We start from the raw sequence: 24,063 nt of genomic DNA on the forward strand, positions 1-24,063 counted from the left end.
AAAAGTATTATTATGAAAAACATTTTTTTTCCATATTATGTCCTTCACATTTAAATGGTACCTACCCAAACCAATATGCATAGTCTTATGCATGTGCGTGTGTGTATATATATATATATATGTATATATATATATAAATTAGTAAATTAGTAAAAAACACTTATCTAACTTTTATCTTCGACTTGAAGTTTCACCATTGCTGGATCTTCAGGAAGAGTTACTAAATCTCAAAAGAAATTCAATTTATAGAAAAAAATATTTTACAGGAAGTTATAAATTATTATAAAAAATTTTTAACTACTATATTTTTTGTTAACAGGAAGTTACAGAAAGTAATTATGAAATAATTGTCTTTGGAATGGGGATAGTTTAATTTGGTCATTTGTTTTTATAATTTTTTAAGAGGTATTTATTTTCGTGCCTACATTTAGAAATTAATTCAGATTTTTTATTTAATAAATTTTCTTGATTTAAATGAGTAATTATTTCAAATTTTTCTTGCAAACATAGCATACATTTTTTGGAAATGTTATTATAGGCAGGGGCAGATTTTAGAATAGACCATTGTAAATTAAAGTTTTTTTTTTTTTTTTTTTAAATCCCAAATATATTTTGACAGCATAGTCTCTTTTGAATATTTTTTGTGTTTAAACGATTGTTTGTGGTTGGCATAACGTTTTTTCCATTCCCCCTCGGTTAAGCCAATATATTGTTTATCAGGGTTGTTTTGTGAGGAAACAATGCACTTGTAAATTACATTTTTCGAAAGGCATTTTCCATTTAGAGGGCAATCTATTTTTTGTTTACAATTACAATAATCAGTGTTTTTTTTTTTTATATGTTCATTTTTATTACTTAACAAGTAGTTGTGGCCTTTTATAATTCTTTCTAAATTTTTTGTACAACTATAACTTACTTTAATGGTATTTCTGTTAAAAATCTTATGTAATTTATTAGAGGGAGGAAAATGTTTGTCTACTAATTTTAGAAAAATTTTACCTATATTTGTTGAAACATTTTTGCTGTACGGGGGGTTGAACTAAATTAGGTTTCTATTTCTATTACGCTTTTTTGCAATTTTCTTTTCAAATTTTAGCTCGAAATTTTGAAAGCCACTTTTTTTAAGGGCATCTTCATAAACGCGTTTAGAGGAGTTAAAAATATTTTTATTAGAAGAGTTTTGGTTTAGCCTATTGTTAATTGAAATTGGAATTTGTTTTAGAATTTGAGGGGGATGGTTCGAATTTACATTAATATACAATAATTCGTCATTAGGTTTTTTGTAGGGCTTATAGGAACTTTCTGAGAGGTTAAATGTGACATCAAAAAAATTCACTATTTTTAAATTTATATTTGTTTCAATTTGGAAGCCAATATTTTTAAAAACTTTAATAATATCTTTTCTAATTTTATCGAGTTGTGGCCCTGATTTTTTATGCATTATTATTAAACCATCGTCGCGATAAAGACCTAATTGATTAATTTGGATTATTTTAGCTAGGGTATTTAAAATATATAAACCTACAAATTCGCAAATTTCTGCTCCGTCGTAACTTCCCATTGTTACATCAAAGCATTCGTGCGTGGTTTTTTTCTTCCACCTTTCCTTATCAAAATAGGGTAAATTTTTTCTGCAGTGCTTAATTATACGGATAGTGTCCTCAGTAATTTCTAAATGGGATTTTCCAAATTCTATTGTTTTATCTAAAATTTCTGCTGTAATTGAGGGGTAAAAATCAATAATATCAATTTTTTTTTTAATAATAATTTATAACTTCCTGTAAAATATTTTTTTCTATAAATTGAATTTTTTTTGAGATTTAGTAACTCTTCCTGAAGATCCAGCAATAGTGAAACTTCAAGTCGAAGATAAAAGTTAGATAAGTGTTTTTTACTAATTTATTAACATATAATTAATAACATACGTTTCTAAACTTTTCAATAATTCTTTCGTTTTATTCTTCCAATTTTCTTCCCCATAGTCTAAATACCTAATATATTAAAAAAAAAAAAAGTCAGCAATTATAAAATTATACAAGAAAAAAAAAACAAGTTAAAAATAAACAAACTTTAAAATAATAAAGTCTGTGAAGTTTTATTACTCAAACAAGAAAAGCAAGCAACCTAGAAAACAAAGAGATAAAGAGCAAGGAAACAGCTGAGAAAGTTTTGCAAAGAACTGCAGTGATTGGAGCTTGGGAACAAAAAAACACTAATTTTTGGGCCCACCCAGCCCTAAATGTGGTTTGTAAAATATTTTCTCTACAATTTTTATCTAAATTTATATTCATTAACAAATTTCAAATTTCATGCAATAATATCTTATTTTTCGAAAACCATGACCATACAAAGTTTTAACCCCCTCAATTTGAAGGGGCTGTAAACTTTCCAGGGTCATAAAAACTGAACACTAAGAGATTGTTGCATTAAATTTTAAATTTGTTGATAAACATAAATTTAGATAAAAATACTAAAGAAAATATTTTATTAACTTGTTGCTCCCAGGTTAAGGGCTGGGTGGGCCCAAAAATTAGAGTTTTTTAGTCTATAAGCTCCCATTACTGCAATTCTTTGCAAAAGATTCTCATTTGACATAAGCATACAAAAGTTTGGAGTTTGCACAATGCCTGTAAGTGTCAAAACTCAAATATCTAAAAATCCAGTGTACACCTCTGATATACATATATATAAATATACATACACATTTATTAATGCAGCATTAGATGCACAAAGATAACGTTATACAAAAACAGGAAGTTGTGAGGGCTTTATGACATACATCAACTATCTTATAGATATCTATATGATTTTATATAGATCTCTATATAAAATCATTGAACACTAACGTTACTTTTTAAATCTAAAGCTTTTAAATTAACGCAATAACTTGCTGTTTCATAGGTCTAAACATTTATATCCTTTCAATAACTTCTATACTCCTATTCATAATATTTGGAAATTTCAAAGATAATGTAAAATATATTTGGAATTTTCAAAAAAACAAAGCAATCAAAATATTTCTTAGAAAAATATATATTTCCATAATAAAGAAAAAAATTAATTAAAAAAAAACATTACAGAAAATAGTTTTCAAATTATTCAAAAAACTTAAAAACATTTTAAAAATATTAGAAATATTATTAAAATTGATGAAACTCACCATTGGTCACAAAGAGCTACAATGCATTCATCACCCGATCTTGAAACAACCTTTTTTTCTGGTTCTAAATACTTTAAAGCAGCACCCTAAACACATATGCATATTTGTGTGTATATACAGCTTTTTGTAATGACTAAAATGGTAAAAAAAAGTTTCTTTCTCTGATTTTAAATTTTAAAGTAACCGCCAACATTTAATGGTCATTTAATTTAAAACATTAAATAGTTGCGGAAGTATATTAAGTTTTCTGTTATTTTAAAAAACCGCAATAATTTTGGCTAGAAATCTTTTTTAATTATTGATATATATTTTTTTACTTTATTTTTTTACTTTATTTTTTTATTGTTTTTGTTTCATTGACAGGATTGTACTATATAAAAACTGTATATAAACTTAAATAATTAAAACAATCTTAAAAATATTCAACATTATATAAAAAATAATCTTAAAAATATTCAACATTATATAAAAAATAATCTTAAAAATATTCAATATAAAAAAACTTGGATTTTAAAGCATAGAAAATGATATTTTTTATCTTCAAATAAAAAAAGTGCATTTATATAAATTTTTTTCTGAAATTTTTTATAAGATGACAATTATTTTTGAAATTTTTATTTTCACTTGTTCTTTTGAGACCCAACATGACATTTCAAAAAAACTTTTTTTTTGAGATGAAAATGAATTTCAGTTTCAACTTTAATTAACATAAATTCAAACAGTATTTCTCAAAATTAAAAGATTTTTTCTTAAAACATTCTTATGATACAAAAACATTTTTGCACTCAGTGCAATTTTACAACAAAACAAGTAGAGCATCACCACACTAGAACAACTTTATTCCTAACACAATCACAGTTAATTTTTTATAGTTTTTGATTTTGCAATTTAATTTGTGACTATAATTAACTTCAATATTATTAAATTTAACTCTCCACTGTTATTACTTGTATAACAGAACAAGCTAAATTATATTTATTGATTCCCTTTGCTTATAATGCTTTACCTCAACAGAATCAGAAAACAGCGCAAAACTTGACATTTTTATTTTCTGATTGCATAATAACATAATATAAATATAACAATTTTTTTTATTTATTTATTACTTACAATTAAAATTTATATATTATTTTCAATTAAAAGCTTCTTTGTGCAATTTCAGCATGCCATTAATGTAAAAATTTAAACTTCTAATAAAGTCTGAATAATGGACTTGTTTTTGATTGTTTAATATTTTACAAGAATTTTTACTTATATGTTTTTTTCCTATACACTGCAACTGGAGGAAATACTAAAGGATTGTAGCTACTAGCAATAACTATACAAATACTAACAATTACTTAAACTTGTTTCTAATTTATATATTACACATTTTAGTAATTATACCTTAAAAAAAATTTTTTTACTTCAAAAATTATTATTAAAACAATATTAAATTAAAAAGCATAAATTTTATGATAACAAGAACTATTATATGTAAGGATATGCAAGGTCAAATTTCCAAGTTTACTAGTAAAGACTATTTAATAATTCTATTTCATTTTAGTCTTTTCACTTCTGTTTTTTTTGTTTCGTTTTGCAGTTTTTGTGTTTGCCTTATTGTTTGCATAAAGTTTGTTATTAGTTGTGCTGTTGTTACTTTTATTGCTGTTTGCTCTAATTATTAATTTAGTGTTTTCATATTTTTTATGTCTTTTTATTTAATTGATTATAGTTTGTTTTTTTATAAAAAATCAATGTTTTTTTAAATTAATTTAAATAACGATCGCTTTTATTTCTTAATATTGTTGTTGATTTTTTTGTTTGTTTGTTTATCTTATTTAGGTGTCACTCCAACGATTAATTTTTAACTGTATGAATGACACCTAACCTAACTTTGTTAAATTATAAAAAATTTGTAATTTTAAATTTTTGGTTGAATAATAAAAATATTAGTCCTATAATGCCTACGCTACTGAAAAAAAAACTATTTTTAGAAAATTAACTTTATGCTATTGATATCTAAACAAGACGTTCTTTTCTCAAATTTTCTGTAGATGAATATTTGCTAAATATCTGAAAAAGTTTTATGATGATACACAAAAATTATAGCTTCCATTATAGACAGAATGTTTATAAGTGTTAATATAGGTTCATCTACCATAACATACTTTTAGCTTGGTTTTTTTCACTAAGCATAAACCAATTCTAACTAGCTGATAAGTAAACTCAGGTGGAGCTGTCAAATATCCCCTTGATAACTCTTCAATAAATTTATTAGCATAAATTCATTTTCTTATTCAACTAGTTTATTGTCACATTTTTTCTCTTCAGTTTCAGAAAGACTCACATAATAAATACATGTTCCAATCGAAAGTATATCTTAAATACTGATTGGATATTCACATGTAACCTTTTTATTGGGATATCCTACTTGCACTGGTTTTAGAAAAGATTCTGCAAATCAAGCTAAATGCTTTTTAAAAGCAAAGAAAACATCACCAGCTTCTATAAATAAATTTGACCATTCTAACTGTCTAAAAACAGTTAGAATGGTCAAATTTATTGCTATCATGGGTTACACAATTAACTCTTTTGGGATTATGCACTGATTGCATACATACATTAAAATTGTTCTTCAAAAATTTGAAAAAAAAATTTGAATTTTTATCTTGCACAGATTTAAATCTGCTGGATAAAAGTTTTGAAAAAACTTTTAGTTTCAGAACAGCTACTACTTTCTCATTAAGTATTCTTAAAAGGCATCCTGTAATTGAAGCCTAGAAAAATAAACAGCAGCGAAAGATATAGAAACTGATTTCAAAATGTTCCCTTCCTCTTATTGATTTAGATTTTTCACATCAGAAACTAAAATAATGTTTTATGTAGAGAGTTTATGAAATTTTGTAGAGAGAAAACTTTGGACACTTTTCAGAATTCCAGTTGTTGCATAAACATTAAGTAGATGAACTGTATCAAACAAAAGAAACAAAAAATGCAAATAATTTAATGGATAATTGGCCTCACAATCAGTAAATCTATTGAAAACTTTGCAGTATTGCTGATTGATTTTGTGATCCATAACCAATGATATAAGGTAAAGCATTTGTTTTCTTTCGAGTGTAAAAAAAACAAACAACAACATTCATTTAAAACATCAACAAACAAATTTATTATATCTGTTAACTGTTATTTATGAACTGCTTTTAAAAACATTAAGAGAAGTTAATGGATATTAATATAAAGATATTACACAAAAAAGTGATAAAAAACTTGTTTTTACATTTACAACTATAACTTAAAAGCGAAAAAACTTTGAATTATTGTTATAAAAAATATATATTCGATATTTCACAATAAAATTATAGGAAATTATAAAGAATTTTTGTTAATATAAACAATTATTTTAGGAAGTAACTTTCTTATTTGACACACATTAGTAAGATAAAAATAGAATTGTATATTTTTAAACAAAACATTTTTAATGGATTGTTGTCATAATCTAATCTTTTCTATATGTAATTCATTTCTAATGTATAGCTGGCTATATAAATTTAAACACAATATCATATATCTAAAGTTAGCTGATCATTAGTGATCAACCAAAATTCTACTTAAGCCAAAATTTCAATTTGAACCGATACTGAAATTTTGATATCAGAACTTTTTTTGAATTCGGTAAGAAACAAAATTTCAGTTGAAAAAACTGAAAACTGAAAAATTTATTTAATTTAAAAAAATATTTTTTTTTTACAATTTCCACAAAACATTTTACAAATACTAAATGAAATTTTAAGCCCATCATTTATCAAATTTTTAGTTAGTAAACAGCGTGTATCTTAAAAATATCAATATCGCAAATAATCAAACCATTGCAGTGCACATAATATTTTGAATCTTACACTAATAATGCTTTCTTTAAAGAAAACAAATTTAGTTTAAATAATTAAAATTGAAAGAGAACAAGAATAACTTTTGTGGACACCGCTTTCAATTATTTTTATAAATTTTTCTGAGTAAGTTTTTTCTTATTATTTATCCACGACCAATAAAAGTCAGTCTACAAAAGCTGTTTTTGAGTGTTTCGATGTTTTAATCTTTTTGTAAAATTTGTGGAGAATTTTGTTTCAGTAATTTTTCATTAGAAATAGTGACTGTTAAATCTTTATTCAAGATAACTCACATTATTTTTTTAGATTGTTATATCACCACTGGATAATTGACTCAGTTATTCCTCTTACTTTTTAACAATACAACAAATTCAAATTTTGAAGGCACAATACTCAACATTGACTGTTTTCCATTCTCTTTATACTCGAAATCTTATAATTTAGTTTGGCTGGCAAAAAAAAAAATTACTTCACTACAACAGCATAAGTTGGTTGATGATTCACTATGATATATTTTAGGACATTAATAATACTATTATTGTCCATAACATGTCCTAAAATAATTGCACGTTAACTATAAGCAGCAGCTTCTATCACAAAAATGAAATGATACATTGATGTTACTTTGTGAACAGAAATCATTGAACTAGGTACACTACTAGTATAACATCAAGACAAACAGCATACTACTAGTATAACATCAGACAAACAGCAGAGGTTGCTCCAGATTCTGGATCCCATTTTAAACTCGATCCAAATCAGTAACTGTTGGCATAACTTTTACCTAGTCAGCTATCAAAAAAGAATTTTTTTGGCATTACTTCTTTACTTTAACATGTAATCCGAGACCAATTTTTGTGGCAGAAATTTCAGAATACAGTTTTTCTTTACTTAGAAGCACTGAAAAAATCACTAAGTTGATTCTAACTGCAGTTGCAGCAAGACTCAAAGGCAAAGCAGTATTCAGCTATAGAAAAAAATTATTGCACAAGAGTTGAATCAAGAATTGCACAAGAATTTATATTGCCTTGTGAAAGACTTGTATTTTTTTTCTTGATAGCACAATTTAATTTGAATTAAAAAATGAATGATAATCATCTTTTTATATCAAATTTGTTTTCTAAACAAATTTGATTTAAAAATCTTAACAATGAATAACACTGAATAAAAAATACGAAAACACTGTTATGTCTTGACATAAAAATTCATGATTTTTATGTCAAAAGATTTTAAAAAGAGTTTTATGACATTGTTTATGACTATTGTTACCATGTGTTCACCACTTTTTTTTGCTTTTAAACATTAAATTAGTAATTCATGAAGTAATATATTGAATCCTAACAATGGCTTGGTCTTCTATTCACAGTTGTTTGAAGCTAATATAATAGTAATTATAACCTGCATGTTAAGAAATTATCAAAAACAGCATTCTTTCAACTACTAACTCATTCTTTCAACTACTAACTCATTCTTTCAACTACTAACAAAATGCTAATTCTATATATCTATTTATGAAAGCCATTTATTAAAAATATTTTCAGTATTTTAATTTTTCTTCTTTATTTAAAAAAGTGTGGTTAAAGTCTGGATTAAAATAAGAACTTCAAAAATAAACGTAAATAGAATATATTTGTACTGTACCAACATCAATCTGCAGAAATTAAATACTGAATTGTTTTTAACAGTTTTTCAAAATATTAAACTAATTTTAGTACCTCTGCAAACATTTTAGTTTGAACAAGCTTCTTGACATCTTGTACTTTCTGACCTTTATACTCTTCTACAAGCATAATTCCATCATAAAAACCTTTTTTGTAGGTAAGTTCTTTGGCATCAGCTAGCTGCTTTGTATCATTTTGGCTGTTTACTTTAAACATATCGCATGCAACAGCAGCTGAAAGATTTCCAAGATCAGGGACTTCAATAATTGGAATTGGTTCGTATGGCAAAACCATTTCATCTGTTATATTGTATTTTTTGCGAAAAGGTTCTTTCTTTTTAAGATCTCTGAGAGCAGCATAGTCATCAGGAGCATCAGATGGAACAGAAGTTACAACTCCAGTTCCTAAAAAATATTATATAAATACAAATATTTATCACTACTACTCATAAGAAAAAAAAATTTAACAAATGAAACCTTTGTCTGATTTTATGGTTAACATAGGCAAAGTATAAATAATCTTGTTTGCTGTTAATGGTGCATTTAAAGCTACTCCCATTATATCCATTCCAACTAACTTTACTAGAATGTCTACTTGATTTTCTTTCTTAGTCAAACCTTGATACGCCATATTTTTTGCAGCTCGCTCTGTGCTTATGTATACCTCATTTTCTTTTGATGATGCAAATGCGATATACTAAATTGTGGAATAAATAATGCAATTAAATTGATGCTAAAAACATTGCAATCTGTAAAGTCTACAATAAATCTAAAAATAGAACTAAATCAAACTTCTATTTCAGGATGAATCCAACAGTTTGTTTGTCCATACATTGTCTCAGGTCTTAAGGTTGCTGCAACAAGAAACACTTTTTTACCTTCTAAACAACTAAAAAAATTAAAAAATAATTTAAAAGTAAAAATAATATTTTAAGAAAGAAGCTTTAAAGATTAATATAATAAATAGAATTAGATATTTATATATAATTATAAAATACTATATACAGTTTAAAGTTATTTAGCCTTCTTTCTCCTTATTTGTATAAAACTAACAACATGGTTTTATAAATTTATATATGTATTATTGTATACTTCAAACTTTGAGGTAGAGGCTCCACAACTTGCATTTTAATTAAGGTGTATTCTTGAGGTGCAACACCCTAGTGAAAGCATTTATAATATTAGTACTAAATTTAAATAATACTTGGGCAATACATGTAATTACATTACAAAAATAGAAAGCAAAAGGACCTAAAAACAACTTTTTATTGGCTCTTTAAAGGATGTCAGTAAAATTGTTGACTTGGTAAAAAGTATCAGTAAAATTTTTATAGATTAGAGAAAGTTTTAAATATTTTGGTGATTATGTGTTGTTGGTATGAGAGCTTTTAAAAAATTTGGTAAGATATTTATTCAACAATTTTTTTTTTTTTGATTCATTCTCTTGAAACTTATTTAAGGAATTAGACTTGATTTGCAATCAAATCAAGTCTAATTCCTTAATAAATTTCAAATAAAACTTAATACAGAAATTTAGCTCAAAAAATCTTTGTTACTTATATCATCCATACTTATAGTATATTATCATAAGTCTTACATAAAACGCTTGACTTGTTGTTTATATAAATTTAAATAATTGCGTACATAACTAAGAACATTTCTTTTTCAGTGTACTTTTTTTTTTTTTCATTCAAACTTTTTATTTATTTTTCAATCTTTTTTTTTTTTTTTTTTCCTTGTAGCTTTTCCATCCATTTGCAAAATGATTGTAATGAATAAATTTCTTTTTAACAATGAATAAATATATTTTTTAATAAATTTAAAATGATCAATTGCGTGTTTGCGCATTTTCTTCTTCTAATAATCAAGGAATCAGACAAAACATTTGCAAATACATTTTTAGTAAAAACTTTGTTTTATGTAACATAAGTAATTGTTATATATATATACACACACACACACACACACACACACACACACACACACACACACACACACACACACACACACACACAGATATATATATATATATATATATTTCACAAAACAATTTCTTTTAATATAAAATATTCAGTTTAAATTTTTAAAATATTTTACAAAAATTGTTTAGATATTAAAAATTTTGAATTTAAATTACTTGGATGGTATCAAACTTCCTTTTTGAATTGAATGGAAACCTGCGTGCACCAGAGTTATTTTAAACTAAAGTTGTGTACACGAAATAATTGTGAAAGTAGAAAAACAACTAAAAAAAAGTACTCCTCAATTTTCATTTTGAACAAAGTAATAATTTTAATACAATAAGAAAATCAAACATTAAAAAAAATAATTAATTATTCTTGTGGGAATCTAATAAAATTTCAAGCTTTTGCTTTAGTGGTACCCATAAGCTTGCACACAGAATAAGAATCAAAACTATTTGATGCTTTTTTAAATGATATTTTAATATCTTTAATGTTTCTGCAAAGCTTCTTTGTTTTTTTCATTTTTCTTTTAATAATAGCCCAGTACTTTTCAATAACTCTCAATTCTGGGCAGTTTGGAGGATTTTCTGTTTTAGGCACAAATTTCACATTATTCTTTTTATACTATTCCATAGCTAGTTTACAATAATGAATTGAAGCTAAATCAGGCCATAACACAGGTCTCTTATTGTGTGATTTAATGAGAGGTAAAAGGTGTTTTTGTAAACATTCTTTAACATATATTTGACCAGAAAGTGTGGACTGAGAAATATAAGGTGCTGATTTTTTGCCACAACTGGGAATAGCTTGCCAAATCATAGCTTTTTTAGCAAACTTGTCATGTTTTGTGTACTTAAATTTCTTAGTGGGTTGGGTGAAACTATTTTTAAATACAAAAAGTAGTAATAATAATAATACTAAGTATTTAAATTTAAAAAAAAAATCCAATTTTTTTTTTTTTGATTTGAAAAAAAAATTCAAAAACTAGTTTTGTGTAATCATGTCAGCAATAAACATGATTACAATGTTAAATTTCATGCATCTGAGTTAAAAGTGGTGAGTAGAAGGAAGGAGGGGGGTAGGAGAGATGTAGTTTTTATTTCATACCATTTTCATTTGTTTTTCTTTTAATTTGAAATTTTGATAACATCTTTAAGTTAATAAGTTCTTCATATTTGCTGATGTAAACATGAGGAATATAATATTTATAATATTTATAAACATTTAATATTTATTTAAAATATTCAAAACAAAAAAATTTTAAAAATATTATAAAAATACTTCTCCAGATAAACGATCATGATCCATGCAAGGTTGATTATCAAAAATTGAATAAATAGTATACCTTTTTGAAAAAAAATTAAAAAAACCTGTTAACAGTGCAGGTAATTGGTAACTAAATTTTAAATGACTTTTTCAAGTTTTAAAAGTAATTAGAATAAATTTTGAAATTTTTTGAATTTTGAAAAAAATATATTCAAATGAAATTAAATAATAAAAATTAAAATCTGTAAGAAAAAAAAATACCTTTTCCCAAATTTAATCTTCCCTAAACTTTTCAGTTTATTAAAATGCCATTTAGCAAAAGAATCATAGTAAGGGTTAGCATCTGTTGTAATAAATGATCTTCTCCAATCTACCTAAAATTATATAATTGAATTGATATAATAATAAAAACAATCAATCTAAAATTTAATCAAAATAAAATTATCAGTAAAAACATTTTTTTCAAAAAAGAAGAAAAAAAAAAAGTAAAACAGATAAAAAATATGCCATGAATAATGAAACTTAGCAAATACAAAAAAACAATAAAATGAACATCAAGAAAATGAATACTTGATGAAATAAAACAAGAAAAGAAAAACAAAATTTTTTTTTCCCGAGAGATTATTATTATTATTAAACATTTACATACGATTGATTGAAAATATTAATTTATATTTTAGAAACTGTATAGCCACAACTAATGAAACTTGGCATAGACAATAAAACAATAAAAAAAAAAAAAAAATTCTATTAAACATTTGACAAAATAAAACAAAAATTGAAAAAAAAAAAAAATTCTATTAAAAATTTACAAAAAATTTATTGAAAATATAAAAATATACTTTTAAACCCATTGACTTCAAGTCTTTAATAGCAAGAGGTGGAAAATACTCCAACCAAAAATCAGTGTCAGAAAATCTTTACAAAAAAATCATTTAAAGCATTAAATATTCAGTTATGATTTTGATAATTGATAATTTTTGATAACTGCAAACAAAAATCAAATATAAATATTATAAAATAATTACTTTTTAATTAGATCATCAGGAATATCAAGTGCTTGCATGATTTGCCATTGATATGTTAACCCCCCAGTTTTTGCTGCAACTTTACTTTTCATCTAAAATAAATGTTAATATAAGTTTAATAAATAGAAATAAATTAATGACACCCATTATTTTGAAAGAAAGTTAATGACACCCATTATTTTGAAAGAAAGTTAATTTTAATTTTTTAATTCAGTTTCATGAACTTTTTCATTTTAGTTTCAAGGCTTTTTCATTTTAGTTTAAATATCTTGGCAATGGTTATTTTCCATTTTAGTTTTAAGCCAGTTTAAATCTCTTGGCAATGGTTATTTTTCAGAGTAAAAGAAAACTAACAAAAAACTACATAGAGATTTAAAAAAATGAAATTTACAGAAAAAACAGGATACAAGAAAAAAAATTTTATACACAAAAGTAAATGAAAAAAACTCATTTCAGAATATATTACAGTTTTTACAATTTCATATACTAAAACTAATTTAAACTGTTTCTTGATTTACGTACCACACAAACAGTCATTGCCCACTTTTATGTACATTTTAAAATATACACTTGTTTTTTTTTTCAGTATTTTGAATTTGAAATATTTTTTCCAGTAAATTATTATATTGACTAAAATGGTAAAAAAAAAAAAGAAAAAAAAAGAATCATAGTTCTCCTAAAACATGATACCTCCTGAAATAGCCTATCAATTATCTACCATATAGAAAGCTGCCTCATATCAGAAACATTTTTAATATCTTTTTAATATTAATTTAAACACTTAACTAAGTAAAGTTGTTCACATTAAGTTTAATTTATGTAGCTAAATTTAAAGTTAAATTTAAACTCCTAAGCTAATTTTAAACTCCTAGCTAAAGTTAAATTAAAGTTAACTCCTACTAATATTTTTAATCAGGTACTACTTATATTTGCAACCAGACAAAAGCTTTAGACTCAAGCCTTTCAAGAACAATGTTTTCTTTAGAAAATTAGTGAATTTGATCTTGTTTGCCAAGACCACAAGTGTGTTAGAAGAGGACAAAAATAGTTGTGTGGTGAAGGAAATTCAGAAAGTTTGGAAGATGGCTTCCAAAACTTATATTGCATCTTTACGTTAACAGCCTGACATCATTTTTACTCCTTGTATGTTCTACCTATTTGTTACTTGATGTAACAATACTCATCACATGTTCTACCAATTTGTTACTTGATGTAACAATACTCATCACATGTTCTACCTATTTGTCAGCCGATGTATGTAAACAGTAAAAAAATATAAATAAAAGCATTCAGAATGTTTTAATTTCTATTAAAAAAATAAGTCTATTAAATTACATCTTTGCGGTTTTTTAAAAAACAATTAAATTTAACTGTTTTTACATATAGTATACTTGATTTAGTTGTATCTAGAGACAAAGCTTTTTTTTACCACCAATGGTAAATTTAAAGCTTTTTTTTACCACCAATGGTAAATTTAAAGCTTTTTTTTACCACTTTTTTTTGGTAAATTTAAAGCTTTTACTTCATGAATATTTCCAGTTTGAGGAAATTTTTGAAACAAAAATATGCATCCTGCTGAACTTGATGCAAATATGTAGAAAATAAATTTTTAAACTTACATGGCAATATTTGATCACTCTAACCAGGGATGTGGAGTCACAAAAAAGACTACGGATTTGAAAGTCACAAAAAGATTACTTTACTCTAGTTTTTGGTATCCAGGAGCTCTGAAAATATTAATAAGTTTATGGAATACTAATAGGAAAAAAATTAAGACTTTTAGGTTAGAGGAACAACTGTTTTTTTAACCCGGAGTCCTTAAGTATAATGGCGGCAAGGACTTCGGGACTCCAGGACTCCAGGCTTAAAAACAATAAGTTTCAAGTCCTTAAATCTTATGAATTTTTTCTTATAGCAGATCATAAGTCAACAAACATGTTTAGAGCTTCTGGACATTACAGACTTGGTAAAAGTAGAGATAAAGCCGGAGTCCTTTTGGGACTCCGCATTCCTGACTCTAACCCTTCCTCAAGGCTGTTTTTTGAAGAAGAAAAATAAGGGCTAAATTTTTGGTCAAAAATTGCAGTTTTCTGTGCTTTAATGGCAACTGTTAATAATGTCTCTCCTATGGTTTTGCAGAGAGTTACAACTGCGGTTGTTCAAGCTGCAGGAGTAGAAATGCCATTAAATCAAGCATTTTAACTACTTAAGAATGAAAAAAGAAAATAAAAAAATCGCAAATATTGCCAAAGAAGATATTAAAAAAAGTCCATTTATCTACATTCTCATGTATAATTCATTTTGATGGGAAAACTATACCTGAAACAATTAAAGAGTAAAAATTAAAATGTGAATGACTAGCTGCACTAGTAAACACCAACCCATGTACAAGAGGTGGAAATACCAGATGTCTCTGAACAAGAGGTAGAATACAAACTAGGGGAGGTTATAAAAGTTTACCATCAATTAAACGACTCAATTACTCTAAATAACAACACAATAAGAGAGGGTTACTAAAGTATCAATGAGAAAGAAGATCCAATAGATATCAAAAGTTTTATTTTTAATGAAATACCTGGATTGAATCTTGATGTTTCTAAGAATGCACTTCTAATGTTTTTATTTTTTTGTTACTGACAGATGACTTATTGAATACTTTGTTACAGAAAATAAATGAATATGCTGACAGTTATTAATACAGTAAGACCATTATAATGTAGAACTTTATAGAGTTAATGGAAAGATGTCAATCTCTTTGAGATAAAAAAATTTATTGGAATAAATCACAGAAGCTCAAGCAAGACAGACGATGGAACCCAGAGGCAGTTAAAAATGCAAAATTAAAGAAAAGGCTTATGGAGATCTCAAAAGAACATTACAGTTTGCAAATGGAAAGACAAAAGAGATGTGCTTATCATATCCAACGCACACGTTTCACAAATGGTAAAAGTTACCAACCGCTATAAAAAATAAAAATAAAACCTAAATACTATCCGAGAGTACAATAACTCAATGTCTGGTATTGATTGAAGTGACCAAAAGTTATCCTATCACTCAAGTCTGCAAAAAACTTTAAGGTGGTACAAAAAAGCAGGAGTCTATATCATAGAAATGATGTTAAATAATTCATTCTACCTTTGTACTAAATTTTTAAATAATAAAGAGTTTTACCATCTTGTTGAGTTTTGAGAGAATATTATAAAAAGTTCTGCAATAAAAAATCTGCTAGAAGACCTTTGGAAAATTTCCATTACCCACTAACAATTCCATAAAGTAGAAAGAAAAAATAAAAGAAAACCTACAAAGAAATGTAAGCAGTGTATAAAAAATCAAGTAAAGAGAAAATCAAGATACTGCAGATACTGTGCTGACCAACCAGCTTTTTGTATTAATCCCTGTTTTAGATTGTATTACCAAAACATAGGAGAAACACATGAAGAATAAGCAGTTTTGAGCGATGCAGATAATATATAATATTTATATGTAAATGTTATCTTTAAATCAGTAACTTTTTCAATGAAGAAATAGTTGAAAGAATACCTAATAGAAAACAAGATGAGGGTGGATATTGAAAAAAAAAATTAAATCTAGACAGAATCAAAGCTAGTATTGTTAACTAACTTAAATTAACACCAAATTTGGCAGTATTTGTTAACAAGTATTCATACTTTATGTTTGCACTAAATGGCTTTACAGAAGAAAGAATTTGCGGTTGGTTATTGGTCACTTCCTCTATCCTAATTGGCACACTCAATCATACTTTAACTAGTTTTTAGCTTATGCAAAAACATTGATTGCTGTGAACGATCACGCAGAAAAAATGTGGGTATGAAGCAGGAGTTTATCAATAAATACATTATCGAAGAAGAAAAGCAGATGCGATTTATAACAATAGACAAAGTCTGTTAAGCCATGAGAGAATCTGGAAAATGCTTAAGTAAAACGTCAAAAAGAAAAGTAAAAATTGGCTTACAGAATCCAATCAACTTTAAGAAAAGCAAAGCTGACTAGAAATGTTCCTGTCTAAGTTTTGCATCTTTCCTTATAGGCTACCTATAAAACTCAGTTTTAATAATCACAACTTTTAAAAGCGAGAAGAGGGTGTAGGGGAAATGTGTGGGTGGAAAGGGATAAAAGTCCTAAACTCACCCTCAGGTACATAAATAATAAAAGTAATAAGAAAGTTGCCAAATTTTTAACCACAAAATATTTTTAATTTTCCAGAAAAAATCTCAGATATACTTATATTCCAAAAGATTTTTCAATATAACATCACATACAAATTTTGCAAATTTATTGAGTTTTTGAATAAAAAATACACAGTAATAAGACCAAAACAAAAATATGTATGATTTTAAATGCAAAGTATATAATTTAACTTTTATATATATTTTTATATAAGTATATAATTTAACAAAGTATATAATTTAACTTTTTTCAAATTTCAGCAATATAGGTTTACATTTGACCTTCCCTCAATTATCTGGAAAACTGCAATTTTTGACCACAAGTTTGACCTTTTATTCTTCAAAAAAACAGCTTTAAGGAAGGAACTAGAGTGATCAAAAATTGCAGTGTAAGTTTAAAAACCTATTTCTGCATATTTGCACCTAACTCAGCAATATACATATTTGTGTTTTAAAATTTCCTCTAACTGATTTACCTTAATATATATACAATAATGTGTGTATATATATATATATATATATATATATATATATATATATATATATATATATATATATATATATATATATATATATATATATATATAAATATATTTATATATTTATATATATAAACAAACACACACACACACACACACACACTATAGCAGGCTAAAAGATAGTCAATGTAGCACAATCCCTTGTAGCAGCAGGCTAAGATTGTTGATGTAGCAAGACTTCCCATATGTTTTACAGTAAAAAAATAAAAATAAAAACATTTCATGTTCTTAAAAACATTCATTTACCTTTTTTAATTTTTTGATTTTTTAATAAAACAATAAATTTAACTAAAAAGCTGACATGTAAATATCTATATATGCTATAGTGTGTGTGTGTGTGTGTGTGTGTGTGTGTGTGTGTGTGTGTGTGTGTGTGTGTGTGTGTGTGTGTGTGTATATAAATATATATATATATAATTAATCTTTAAACAATTTGAATCTCCAATATATAAATACTAACATTGCTGATGTCTTTCTTCTCAGTTTCGTTTGGAAAAACAGGTGGGCACCCATAATCCTCTATTTCTCTTTTTAACTTGTCTGCACATGCCTATAAGGAAATTAAACTCAACTAAAAAACAATTGAAGTTAATTAATTTATTAATTTCTCTCTCTATATATATATATGTATAGGTCTTGGCAGGAATAAAGGAGTGCACAAGCAGTGAATCGCTTGCCTAAAACAGATATGGAGGCAACGCAGGCAATAGCATTTTCACAGGCTTATTTTAACATTTAGATAAATAAGCTCATGAATAAATTACAATTATGTTTTAGTAATAGTTTTTTCAGTTTTAAACTAATATTTTGTATCATATAAATACATCAGCAAAACAATTATCAGTAATGATTGTTTTCCTGATATTCATTTATTTAAACATCTTGATGTTTTCAAGAAAAATTGTTAAAGACAATGTTAAATTTGACTATATTTGTTAAACTCTATTTTAATAGTTTAAAAATTTATTAGAAATTACTTGATTGCTTTTTTATTGAAACAATTTATTATTTTACAAGTATTATTTTGTGTCGTGTTTTTTTAATTTTCATATTTCAAAAGTTTCTTTGTTACTCATCTTTTTTGCAAAACATTTTTTACTAATTTGAAAAGTTTAAAAATTGCACTGAAATAACTCAAAGCCTGAAAGCAAGTAATTATAAGAATAGACTTTTGTAATTAAAACTTGAATGAATAAATTTGATACTTTTAAAATTGTTTTAGTAATTCAAATATTATAAAATTGTTACATTAATTCAAATTTAAACAAACAAATTGTTATTACTGTTTCAACCCTCAGAATTAGGGTTGACATTTGGCAAGGCCAACCTTACTACTAACATAAAAGTGTTTGAGTTTAGCAAAAAATTGTTGACCTTATTTTAATGTTTTATAGTAACCCTTTTGTGTCAAAACACGGGTCATTTGAACTTTTCAAGTTTATTTAAAAACAGTTATATCAAAATTTAAAAAACCTTAAGCTATGCATTTTTTTACCTTAACGACATTCACAAATTACCTTAACGACATTCACAAAAAACCTTTTACCTTAACGACATTCACAAAAAAGGCAGCGGCCTTGTTCGTCAAGGTTCGTGTTTCGGAGTTGTAGAGTTGAGAGAGGGTTATCACCACAATTAAGTAACCTCCTCGTCTGTAGTGGCCTTCTGGGCCTTGGGGAGGTGAATTAACAAAAAAAAAAAAAAAAAAAAAAAAAAATACATAACAATGAATAAATTTTTCACTATTTTTTTTTTATCACTACGTAATTTCGTAGTGCTTGAGGAGCCCATTTTCAAAACGCGCTTAGTCCAAGTAAACTGATTTTGAGAAAACAACAAAAATCTAAACTTTTCTTAGTTGCGCATCAACTCATCAAACCCATTTTTAAGTCCAAAATATGGTCCACTTTTAGGACCAAAAATTTTTTAATTGGTCTAATATTTAAATAGATAATACATTTAAGTATATAGAATGTGGAAATAAAATTAATTAAAATTTTTTATTTTTGCAACTTTGAGGGTATATTGTAGATGAGCTCCTCACTTATTAAAGCTATATTTTATTTTAAATGTGCTAGATGTTTTTTACTATTTTTGTTTATGTAAGTAAAATACGACTCTGAAAAACATGAAATTTATTTTGCACAAGCTATATTTCACCAGTGTAAACTGACATACACATGTGTGAAGGCAGGCACAAACAAGCACCTGTCATTCCTGCTGAGGCTTATATATATATGTTATGTACATGTATATATTTATATAACTTACTCAACTTATTATCATTAATCATTTACCTTTATAGGCATTCCAGTACAATGAAATCCAAATGGAAACAAACATCGTTTACCTTTGAGCCTTTGAAATCCCACTGCAAACTAAAAAAAATTAGTTCAAAAGTAAACTTTGAAATTCAACATTTAGTTTTTAAGGAAATTATTTTTATAATTATTAAATCATTTAGTTTTGAAAATAAGAAAAAAAGAACAAAAAAACAACAAAAAAGTTAAAAAAAAAAATCTTATTAATTATTAAAACCCAAGTAAAGTAAAACACAAAGTAATGAATGCTCACCTAGAGGTTTCATTTTTGGTTTAGAAAAGACGAAGTGTGATAAAGGTAAGTTTTTAAACCAATAAAAAAATGCCATTAAAACAAAATAAATTACATATTAACCATTCAAATGACCTCATTATAATACAATGTAATTCTGTATTATAATGAGGTCATTTGACTAATGTTACAATTCCTACTGAAACAAACTTGTTTCTTGCAGTAGAAGCATATACTACCACAAACTAATTCACTCCTAACTAGGCGGTAGTATATGGTTCTTTCTAAACTAAAAGTATATACTTTAAAAAGAAGCATATGATTCCATAAATATCAATATTTAATCATAAATATTTAATATTATATTTAATCATAAATATATAATATTTTAAGGGGTTGCTCAAGACCCTTAAATATCTGGTGGGTCCCAATAATATTAGGGAGCTTGATGCTTAAGGGTCTTGAGCAACCCCTTTAAAGTTTTTAATATTGTTATGTCAATAGCTCATAAGTTTGACATTCAAAATTAATTTTTTTTTTTTTCATTTTGGTTCTAAATGAAAGTAAAAAAAAAAAAAGCTTAAGCTAAGCAAAATTTTATTTATTCTGTTATTGTATTCTTTATGATTTTATTAATGACAGATCAAAAGAGAAGCTTGCTTTTTTATATACTTTATATTCATTCTTTTTTAAATTGTAAAATTTGGATAAAAAACTTCTACTAAATATTTTTTTAAACATACTACACTCACAAAAAAAAGGTAGAAATTTTTACCTGAGGGTAGGATATATGATATACCCTTAGTAAGGTATAATTTTTTACCTTACAAGGTAGAAATTAATATTAAAAATAATGATTTGTCATACAACTTTCTACCTTTAAGGTATAATTTTCTACCTTAAAAGATAGAAAACTATACCATACTGAAGGTATATCACATATCCTATTCCAAGGTAGAAATTTCTACCTTTTTTTGTAAGAGTGTACAAGGCTTGAATTAAGTGATTGCAAATTGCGATATCTGGAAATGCTTTTGGTATTTAAATTTTTAAAAATCGTAAACTCTGTTTTTATAACTAAACTTAATAGTTGTAATTCAATAAAAAATATTTATGTTCATCTTGAAATTATGCTTTAAAATCTCATTGTAAAACGTACTATTATTATTATTATTATTTGTATTATTATTAAAAATTGTGATTTAAAAATTAATATTTTAATTAATTTGATAGGTCATCAGATAAAACTAGAAAAATAAAGCATACAGCACGATGTAATATTAAAAAACAACTGCAAAGACTGATATAATGGTCTACTAAATACAAGAATGAAAACAAGTCTTCTGACATATTTTACTTAAAAACTAGTTTTTATTTGAAAAATATATATATATATAAAAAAAAAAAAAAAAAAAAAAAGAGCCTTGTGGTATTTCTTTAAACAAACCTGGTTAACCTAGTTTATGGAATTATAAATACATTTCAATCAAATTCAAATACGAATACTTAAGAAACTTTTCAATCAAATACAACATGAATACAATATTTTTATCAAATACAAATACAAACTCAAATACAAATATGTATTTTACCCCAATTCTGTTCCCAATCACTTAATTCGAACTTTGTACTGTATTTAGACTTAAATTATTTACAGTTTAAAAAAAATCATTTTAACTGAAAATCTATAAAAATTAGCCATTATACAAATTTTTTTTGAACAAAATTCTAACAAAATAAAGGTTGATTTAGAACATTCACAAAAAAGTACCTCTGCTTTTGAAATAGTAAATGTGTGACCAAGATGAAGTTTGCCATTCATATAAGGATATGGAAATGAAACCATATATTTTCCAGCACTATATAAACCAGTAAGTAATAAAAAAATGTGTTTATCTTAAAAAAATAAATATCATTAAATATTAAAATATAGTTAAACTACTTAAAGCAATTTTAATAAGAAATTAAAATATTCTTTTAGGTACGCGGGAATTGCTGTTTTATGGAACCGATTTTTGTGCTAAAATTCTGTACCAAAATTTTAAGTCTGCATTTAGTTTCTTTTTAAGCATGTTTTTTTATGTTTCTATTTTTTGCAGTACTTTTAGTACTTAAATTTCACTTTTGAGCCTAGAATTTGGGAAACAGGAGGCTGAGTGGTGGAAAGGTACTAGAGGTATTTTGATAAATACAACATTAAATTTAGAGCAATAAAATGAGTAAAGTATTTCATAACAAGAAAGTTAGGAGCTAGTTAGCTTAATAAATTTTTGATTTTTATTAAGTGATCTATAAATAAAATTTTAGTACTTTGATTTTTATTAAGTGATCTATAAATAAAATTTTAGTACTTTGATTTTTATTAAGTGATCTATAAATAAAATTTTAGTACTTTGATTTTTATTAAGTGATCTATAAATAAAATTTTAGTACTTTGATTTTTATTAAGTGATCTATAAATAAAATTTGAGTACTTTGATTTTTATTAAGTGATCTATAAATAAAATTTTAGTACTTTGATTTTTATTAAGTGATCTATAAATAAAATTTGAGTACTTTGATTTTTATTAAGTGATCTATAAATAAAATTTTAGTACTTTGATTTTTATTAAGTGATCTATAAATAAAATTTTAGTACTTTGATTTTTATTAAGTGATCTATAAATAAAATTTTAGTACTTTGATTTTTATTAAGTGATCTATAAATAAAATTTTAGTACTTTGATTTTTATTAAGTGATCTATAAATAAAATTTTAGTACTTTGATTTTTATTAAGTGATCTATAAATAAAATTTTAGTACTTTGATTTTTATTAAGTGATCTATAAATAAAATTTTAGTACTTTGATTTTTATTAAGTGATCTATAAATAAAAATTTTAAAGTCTTTATATTAATTTGTTTGTTTAGATGAAAAAATGCTTCAAAAAATAAATCAGTATTCTTATGTTCAGTTATTTTTTAAAGCATTTCACCATTGAGTTTTATTTTTAAAAAATGTTTTTTTAAATATAGATTATAGTATAGTTATTTTCTATGCAATTTTTTTACACTGTCCATTTCTCTAATATTTCGTTACTGCTTTCTACTTCAGTATATATTTTAAATATTTTTTATTTCTGTTTCTTAATGACAACAGCTTTTTTAATGATTTTATTTTGTTTATTTTATTTATATTAATTATTTTATTTAAATTTTTAATTACACCACTTATTAATTTTAATTATACCACTTATTAATTATAAATAGTTTAGCGTCGTGTTGTCATCAATAATGTTATTTTTTTGATTTTTTGACAATTTTAAAAATTTTTAAGTTGACTGCATGATGTGTAAATGCTTTATATAACAGTTACAATTTTTTTGAATAAATTTAGATCGTTTTTTAAATAATGCTGTGGAACGCAGTAAGTAAAATAAACATTAATGCTTTTTTGAAACTTTAAACAAATTATTGAGATAAAAATTTTAATAACATATGAAATTAATTCATTATCACGAACATATTTTGTCTCTTTGCTTTTTTCTTTATAATATTTAGTGAACTCAACATCTATCAATGGTAAGGCTGTTAATTATAATTTTTAAATTGGATTTAGATTTAGAAATTATTAAAGTTATAATTTGATTTTTAATCTTTAGCTTATGGATCTCACTTCTGCTACAGCGTGGGGCTCAGAATGGCTGGTGAACTTTAATTCAAAGATAAAACTCAATTTTTTTCAGCCAATTGTTATCGCAATAATTCAGATTTACTATATTTATGAACGTTAATGAAACTGATGAGTCATCTACATTTCATCTTTTGGGATTAACTCTTTTTTTCGATCTTTCTTGGA

General features: G+C 25.1%; 1 protein-coding gene across 1 annotated transcript in view; it reads right to left on the reverse strand.

The window, feature by feature from the left end:
• LOC100211075 (leucine--tRNA ligase, cytoplasmic) overlaps positions 1–24,063 on the reverse strand; it is a 48,829-nt gene that overhangs the window by 12,377 nt on the left and 12,389 nt on the right. Inside the window, exons 4-16 of the mRNA XM_065813144.1 lie at positions 21,998–22,085; positions 19,971–20,051; positions 18,134–18,223; positions 12,948–13,039; positions 12,762–12,837; positions 12,181–12,293; positions 11,935–11,998; positions 9,782–9,849; positions 9,482–9,578; positions 9,167–9,386; positions 8,745–9,094; positions 3,161–3,246; positions 1,926–1,991 (exon numbers count right to left, since the gene is read on the reverse strand). Coding sequence (XP_065669216.1) covers positions 1,926–1,991; positions 3,161–3,246; positions 8,745–9,094; positions 9,167–9,386; positions 9,482–9,578; positions 9,782–9,849; positions 11,935–11,998; positions 12,181–12,293; positions 12,762–12,837; positions 12,948–13,039; positions 18,134–18,223; positions 19,971–20,051; positions 21,998–22,085 — 1,491 coding nt within the window. The remainder of the gene's footprint in view (positions 1–1,925; positions 1,992–3,160; positions 3,247–8,744; positions 9,095–9,166; positions 9,387–9,481; positions 9,579–9,781; positions 9,850–11,934; positions 11,999–12,180; positions 12,294–12,761; positions 12,838–12,947; positions 13,040–18,133; positions 18,224–19,970; positions 20,052–21,997; positions 22,086–24,063) is intronic.

This window comes from Hydra vulgaris, chromosome 12, assembly GCF_038396675.1.
Source record: "Hydra vulgaris chromosome 12, alternate assembly HydraT2T_AEP".
NCBI lineage: Eukaryota > Metazoa > Cnidaria > Hydrozoa > Anthoathecata > Hydridae > Hydra > Hydra vulgaris.